This window comes from Danio aesculapii, chromosome 17, assembly GCF_903798145.1.
Source record: "Danio aesculapii chromosome 17, fDanAes4.1, whole genome shotgun sequence".
Lineage (NCBI taxonomy): Eukaryota > Metazoa > Chordata > Actinopteri > Cypriniformes > Danionidae > Danio > Danio aesculapii.
Genome location: NC_079451.1, coordinates 21,796,079 through 21,804,321, shown reverse-complemented (window position 1 = coordinate 21,804,321; position 8,243 = coordinate 21,796,079). Strand labels below are relative to the sequence as shown.

At 35.7% G+C, this 8,243-nt stretch overlaps 1 protein-coding gene across 1 annotated transcript; it reads right to left on the bottom strand.

The window, feature by feature from the left end:
* Positions 1-3,034: 3,034 nt before the first annotated feature.
* alkal2b (ALK and LTK ligand 2b) lies at positions 3,035-7,598 on the bottom strand. The gene is made up of 6 exons (XM_056477076.1): positions 6,628-7,598; positions 5,642-5,940; positions 5,454-5,507; positions 5,293-5,373; positions 5,065-5,138; positions 3,035-3,710 (listed from the first exon to the last, which is right to left on the bottom strand). The coding sequence occupies exons 1-5, from the start codon at positions 6,714-6,716 to the stop codon at positions 5,074-5,076; spliced, it is 588 nt and encodes a 195-aa protein (XP_056333051.1). The 5' UTR covers positions 6,717-7,598; the 3' UTR covers positions 3,035-3,710; positions 5,065-5,073.
* Positions 7,599-8,243: the final 645 nt, after the last annotated feature.

Genomic DNA, 8,243 nt, shown 5'->3' with positions numbered 1-8,243 from the left:
TTTATTTGCTGCTCTACATTATTAAATGACACAAATACCTAAATCTTCTACTTCTGATGGTCAGCTTCAATCATTATGGTAAATGTATTATCTGCTTCTTTGTACTCTTACTCTTACTTGGCGGCTGCCCAAAATTATTGTCAGACCAGCTAAACCACAGTGTTGGCATCAGGTAACTAGTGGGAGTTCCTAAACAAGAGAAACAGATACACAGGCATTACCTCAGCAGACTGATATAATTACATGAAGTATGGCTGAGCCAAACAGCAGCAATTTTATGCAGTAAACTAGTCATGGATGCTAGTTATGAAGCTCTTGGTAAAACAAGGCTTCTCTTCAACTACTCTAGTTATTCTGACTTTATTATTTGGACTATAACATTTTGATAGTATTGTGTTTTTGTGAGCTTTGCTGTGAATTAAAGATCAAGGATTTTCCTTATGGTTAGACTTATCTCAGCAAATTAATTTCGTCATTCGTTCGTTCGTTCGTTTGTTCGTTCGTTCGTTCGTTCGTTCATTCATTCGTTCGTTCGAATGTTTGTTCTTAAGCTTGTGTCACTAACATGACAAGCCTTGCAGAGGCATCACTTGAGCTCTTAGAATCATTCAAGTTATGAAGATGGCCTTCCTGACTGTGCTTAACTCTGTCAAGAAGGTAGTGGACCTACAAGCAAGGTATCATGCCTAGATTTAAGAGATTTTAGGCCATATGTGTCCATATTGCAGTTCCCCAATCCCTATCATGCATCAGGTGGTGGACTTGCAAATGCCGAACTATGTTTATTTATCAGAACTTTTATGGTGTCAAGTTTTAGTGGAAGAACCACTTGTGACATGCTCCCTTCAGTTGAATCTTTTTACTTGGTGCTCCATAAATAGTGGACCCCTGTCCTCATGTGATGTACTTCAGAGTTTGGTTTACTTTGTGTCTTTCCCAATATGGAAGATGCTATACTAACTTTTTAAATATTTTTTCCTTTGGTTTTCTATTTGGTAGTTTCTCCCCTAGCTGGTGGAGCCCACATTAGAAAGGGAATAGAGACATTGTGTCTTTTCCTGCCAAAAGGAACAGTGTGCTGACGTGACCCAGACACATTTTTAGCTCTTCAGCACAAACCTGAATGAGTGGAGAACACAGACTCTTATACACATGAAGGGTCAGAGTGGGGCCCCAACATGAAAATGTCTCTCGCCATCATCCATTAGATTGTTTTGCATTACATAAGAAATGTTTGGGTGTGGGGTAGTATGGTGGCGCAGTGGGTAGCACATTCGCCTCACAGCAAGAAGGTCGCTGGTTCAAGCTCCGGTTTCCCCACAAGTCCAAAAACTTGTGGCATAGGTGAATTGGGTAAGCTAAATTGTCCGTAGTGTCTGTGTGTGAATGATTGTGTATGGATGTTTCCCTCTGATGGGTTGCAGCTGGAAGGGTATCCGCTCCGTAAAACAAGTGCTGGATAAGTTGCCGGTTCATTCCGCTGTGGCAACCCCGGATTAATAAAGGGACTAAGCCGAAAATAAAATAAAATAAATGAATGAATGAATGTTAGGGTGTTTGGACCTTTTAAGAGTGACCCCTAGTGTTGTTCAGCACAATGCGTCTGATCGTCTATCAGGACAAGAGGGTCACTAGTGTAACCTAAATGTTTGTATTTAATTTATAGCTATTTTAATACAATAAGTTGTGCAGATGAAAATGAAATATTTAATTATTAGCTAGCTGAAGTATAAATAGAATGTATTTATCATCGTTGTTAGAGTTAAGGGTATATATGTATTAAGTTCATACTGTTTGTAGAATACTGTATGTTAATTTATGGATGTATATATGTGTGTATATATGTGTATAAATGTGTGTGTATATATATATATATATATATATATATATATATATATATATATATATATATATATATATATATATATATATATATATATATATATATATATATCCCAAAGATATATATAAGATATAGATATATAAACATACATACAGTTAAAGTCAGAATTATTAGCCCCCCTGTTTATTTTTTCCCCCCAATTTCTGTTTAACGGAGAGAAGGTTTTTTTCAGCACATTTCTAAAGATGATAGTTTTAATAACTCATTTCTAATAACTGATTTATTTTACCTTTGCCATGATGACAGTAAATAATATTTTTTACTAGATATTTTTCAAGACACTTCTATACAGCTTAAAGTAACATTTAAAGACATAAGTAGGTTAACAAGGTTAACTTGGCAGGTTAGGGTAATTAGGCAAGTTATTGTATAGTGATTGTTTGTTCTGTAGACAGTCGGAAAAAAAATATGCTTAAAGGGGCTAATAATTTTGACCTTAAAACGTTTCATAAAAAATTCAAAACAGCTTTTATTCTAGCCGAAATAAAACAAATAAGACTTTCTCCAGAAGAAAAAATATTATCAGGGATACTGTGAAAATTTCCTTGCTCTGTTAAACATCATTTAGGAAATATTTAAAAAAGAAAAAAAAATTCAAAGGTGGGCTATAATTCTGACTTCAACTGCATATATATATATATATATATATATATATATATATATATATATATATATATATATATATATATATATATATATATATAAAACTAAACTAAAACTATAAGTGAGATTTGACTGCAGATAAATCTAATGACTGAAATTATGCACTTCCTCTGCTTAATAGGCACTTAATAGATTTTTTTTTTCTTTTTCTTTTTTTTTTTTTTTTAAGGTACAGTAGAATGCCAATCCAAACATTATTTTAGAAGGTTGTCACTTAAATGTGCTGTTTTGACATCAGCTAAGAGCAGGGTACTGCTTTCCCACAACCTAAATTGTGTCTCAAACCTCCAAAGGATGGATTTACAGCCAAAAGGGAGTGGGAAACTATGAAAAGCAGCAATGGTATTGCATTCAGATTCATACGTCAACACCTTTTAAATATTATATAACAAACGTTTATTTAAAGATCATATGTTTCATATATACTGTATATATTTACAATATTTACAAACTGAACTCTAACTTAGATGTTTATACATTTGACAATAGCAATATTTAATAGCTTGAATGTATAAATATATAACATAGGACATTCAATATTAGCAAAATGCAATAAATTTTTTTCACAGAATAAACTCCAACCAGTAGCGTTCATCTCTGCCAAGACATGTCTTGTAAAGACAAAAAAGGCAAGAAAATATCATGCAATTCATAATTCAATCAAAGGATTTAGCTCTGGCTTTGAGGAATGTGACTTTGAGGTTGTCAGGAATATTGGACCAAAGGCTGCATTCAGCCAGTAAACACCTTTGAACATCTGCAAAACAACGAAGTTATTTCCTAACCAGAAACTACTGGACACACCACCTGTGAAGGCAAATTCAACGTATATAACGTATATGCAGTCGAATGTGACACCCAGAGTTGAACGTTTGGCAGCAGGACATTTTTATCGCTTTGTTTTTGTCTTCTTCATTTTCACCATGATCATTGCCAGTAAACGTGATTCTAACATCAGTTTTGTCAACCCACAAGACTGACAAGCAGTATGTGAGAAGAGAAAGGTCAAAAGACGAGTTCCATTTCATTGCAAAAATAGCTTTTTTCACATGATAAATATGATTGTTCAGAAATAATTTCATTTCCCTGTTTTTCTCCAAGGCACTTTTCTTGGTTCTCTTTATTTCTTCAGGTCTGTTGAAATCTAAAAAGAAATCAACAAAACAATTACTAGGCTGTAAAAATTGATTATAAATTAGTAAAACAACATAAAGCTTTTGATAAAAGAATACAAAACAATGGGGTCCTGATAAAATATTTGGAATAATAAAAAAGTACTAGAACTAGACGTGTATGCAAATATTTTTGTGGACATGGGCTATTGATATAAAATAACAATATTAATAAATTATTATACTGGCTATGCATCTCATATTTATGCACACATTTGAAAAAAAATATATTAAAAGTATATATTATTGAGCATTTATTAATGCGGGTTCTTGCTATAGTTAGTCTATTTAAGGAAGAGGATGAAAAGTTCTAAATTAGACCTCATGATTATTTAGTTTCTGCTCCTCAAAAGCACAATTGTGTGCATACTGTACAAAGCCACACAGTAGAAGAAATTGTGCAACACAGATGGTGAAAGACTGAAGGTTTAATGTTACACTGGGAGCTATAATAGTGTTATTATAAAAAGGGCCATTGTCTGTAAGTGTGGCTCTTGACTTCAAATGGTTAACATGCCATTTACAGTCAATTGAGAACCTAATCCACCATCATATTCATCAACTAGACTATCTAAGGCAGAAGCGTGCACTTCATATTTTTTGTGTTCATTACATTTAGATTACTTTTTCAATCTTTGTAGGTAGATCACAAGTAAAAAAAAAAAAAAAAGTTAAATAAAACTTTGAGCAACCAAAACCGCAAAAATGTAGGGAAACCACCAACAATTACCCATAATTTGATTTGTTTCTTATGAAGATCTTGATGAAACCTTGTTTTAATGATTGGTATAGTGCTTTTTATCTTATTTCACTGAACTGCGACTGTTTACAAGTTAAGACATTTGAGTTGTTTAGTTTAAATAATCCATTTGTCTATTTCTATCAGCCAGTTCACCTGGAGCTCTTCATAGACAACTAGTGATCCAGAAACTAAGAACCTCCACACCAGAAACTCCATTTCAACTAAAATGTAAACACCTTTTCATTTAAACAGGAGAAATAAAAGCTAATCTGAGTACTCAGTGATATAAGAAAGTTCATAAAACTGTTTGGTGTAGTATTTCTTTAGTATACCCAAGTTAAACTATATATATATATATATGTACGTATGTATGTATGTATGTATGTATGTGTAATCAGAAACTGTCTATCAAGTTCATTTTTAGCATGTAGTTGCAAGAATGGATGATTGTGTCCTTGAAAAAAAACCTGATCACTTCAAATGTGTGTATATTTTTACAAGCATTTTAGCACTAATATGTCACACTCACATGGCGGAAAGAAGTTTACCATTAAATGTGTGTATGTATAATGTTAAACATTCACCTGTGACATCTATCCCTCTGTGCACCGCTGACTCCCTGCTAGTCTCGTAAGAAGGCGGGCACATCTTTTATAATCTAGGGGGAAAAAGTTAAACACATTTAATTTGACATTCTTGGACAGCTTTAGCATCATTACATGGCAAACAGTTCCGTATCAACAGTTTTATCAATACGTCACACTTATAGCTTCTGGAGTCATGCTAATGGTATTCGGTGAGGTGGCACTTACAGGCAGGTATTGTGCAGTCCCTGGTATTATTATAGAGTTTATAAAAGAGTTTGCTGCATTTGGGGCTGAAATAAAGCGGCCCTGCAAATAAACACACACGCAAACACAGATTTTAAAATAAATTCTCAAACATAATGAATAATGTGCATATTAACACTTACCTGTTAAATGTTTTAAAAACTTATCCTTCTGTCGAAGATCTCTCGGAAAGACCTCTGTTAAAACAGGAGAAATTCCACAGGTTGCAACTTTTTTTGGAAATGTAATGCCATAATGGTAGTCCTACAAGTATGGGCCAGTTCTCATAATCTAAACATTTCTGGCTTTCACTGCATGTGATGATGCTTACCAAGAATGCGTTCATGTTGATATGACTTTGTGACTTTATTAACGTCTTTTGTTTCCAACGAATGCTCGATGATCTGAGGAGGATGCTGTGTGTTTCCCTCACTGTGATGCTCCTGTGTCTGTCTCACTCTGTCCATTAAGAGCTCCAGCAGACTGGTTTCGTCCCTGTCTCTCGGTTTGCAGTAGCCGGTGGTGAGGATCAGCAGTAGGAGCCCTATGAAGACAGGTGGGCGCACTGCACTCATGCTGAAAGGTGGGCAAAGAGAGCCCTTCTGCCCGACGTCCAGTCTTACTGTAGCCCTGCAACACACATCATCATTTCAGTTGCACTGTTGTACTCTTTATTGACATTGATGCTTCTGTTGAGAACTTTTAAGTTCACATTTACAGTCCACAAAAGGCATTTGTAAAATGTTCCTTTTGTAGGTAAAATAAGCCATGTGTGCTTAAAATATTAATGTGGGTAACATTGACATTTATGTAAGGTAATTGTAAACATATTTGACATTTTCACCATTTTAAACACTTAAATTATGACAAATGTTATGTAAATATTTCAGTTAATACATTAAAATTGCTGGGTTATCTGTAAAATACAAACAAACCAACTTGGTCCAAGTTGGGTTAAAAAGTTATTTAGCATCATCAGAGTGTAAAAGCTGCATGCATAGTAATAAAAAAAGAATAATCCAAAAGCTGTTTGGGATAATTATAACAGAAAAGCTAATTTATTATTTTAAAACGTGTTCTTATTCAGCTAAAATATTAAACCGAGTCCTTTACGCCCTATTACAGTGGCAACGTGCACTAGATAAGGTCAAGATTTTCTTTAAAACAAGTAAATGCCCCTCCAGGCACTGTCCGGTATCTCTAAACACAATCACAGTTCCTCACAAGAATCCAGAGTTTTCTCCACTTTTACGCACGAACGCTCTTGCGCAAAGGCGCTTTGGAAACACGTGTTTGTTTAGGAAAGTAACAAATTACCTGTTTCTCTTCAATGCAGAGTTAAGTTTACACTTGTTCGGCGGCGTTCCCGTGTGTTTATAGATTGATAACGATAACGCAAAGCACATCAAATAGACTCCGCTGTCGTCGCCTCTCCAAAGGTACTTCCACAGGCTCTAGCGCACCATGACACAAGGAGCGCGAGTCTCTTTTATATCTTTAAAGGCAGCCCTGGTCATCTGTTGATCGTGTTGTCTCGAAGTGGGTGGAAATTGACGAAAGTCCGCAGCTTTTTATTTATTTATTTTCCCCCTCCGGTGCGTAAAGTTGCTTCAGATCATCCGGCATGGGTTCCCCACTTTTTAATTGTCAGTTGCAGACGTAAGGAGCTGTCCCATGTGGATTACCCCGGCATGTCTTTAATTAGGAACGCGTTAAGAGCACTCCTTAAAAAATGCATTTTAATTCTGTTGGATCACCCTCTCGTAACGTGCATCTTCCGGTGGTCCAATTTGGCACGAGTGGAAGGATTCTCAGCAGAAGTTTTTCTCTCTCCTAAAGCCTCTTTCTGTTAAATGACACTGCGTGCGCGCGCTGCCTCTCTGCTCCTGTATGTTGAAAAGTTTCCCCAAAGAGGATGCTGCAGTTTTGTAATTTTCAGCGCAAAATATCATCGGAGACCACCATGGTGAGGGCTGGAGTGGGAAGGCAGAATCTCCTGGAGACTATATCTATCCACAGCAGCGTCTATTAGACGACTGAGGCCTTTTCCCAGCATTGGTTTCGTTCTCAATCTCGAAATTATACCACTCCCTTTGTGCATAGAAAAAAATCACTCATATTTCATTCCCCTCCTCTTTGGCTCTCAAACGGCTCCGATAAGGGTTGCGCACTATTCCACCGTGCGGTTCCATGTCCACGGCTGATGATAATCAGGATTATATACCTTGGGAACTATTATTAATCATGTTGCATGGATTTATCTGGGAGAACGTGATGCGGTGTTGTGGCACAGCTCAACAGTGCCGCACAGTGAATGCGCTAATTTAATTGATGACTGTTGCGAAATGTTTAGAAGGTGCTTCACAGGGGTAGTACGATGAAAAATTAATGTTTTGCCATCGTTTACTCACCTTCATGGCGTTCCAAACCTGTGTAGCTTTCTTCCTTTTGTGGAAGAAAAGGGAAAGTATAAATCATGTGATTCATATGTGTATATTACACAATAATAATAGCATAATAAATAATTATAAGACTTCTGCTAAATGAATAAATGTTTATTGCACTCAAAACTTGTATATGCTGAAATTATTGTAACAATTTGTTTAAATTAAACAGCAAAAATATCTAGTGACTGTATAAAATAACTTTCTTTGTGCCAAATAAATCATTTATTGTTGCCATTTTTGATATGTGCACTTTTCCTGTTCCTTTATCCCCACCAGACGCTCTCTCTCTCTTTCTCTTCCAGTTTTTGCCCCACCTTCTGTTTTCCCCATCCTCACCCTCTCTTCCTCTTTCCCTTTACAAATTATCCATACTTTACTTGTGAATGAAATGTTCCTGCCTCCCTTATTTTATCATCTGGGGTTAAAACATTCTTCAAAGCTGCCCCTAGTTATCTAAGTAACTTAATAGACCTGATATGATACACC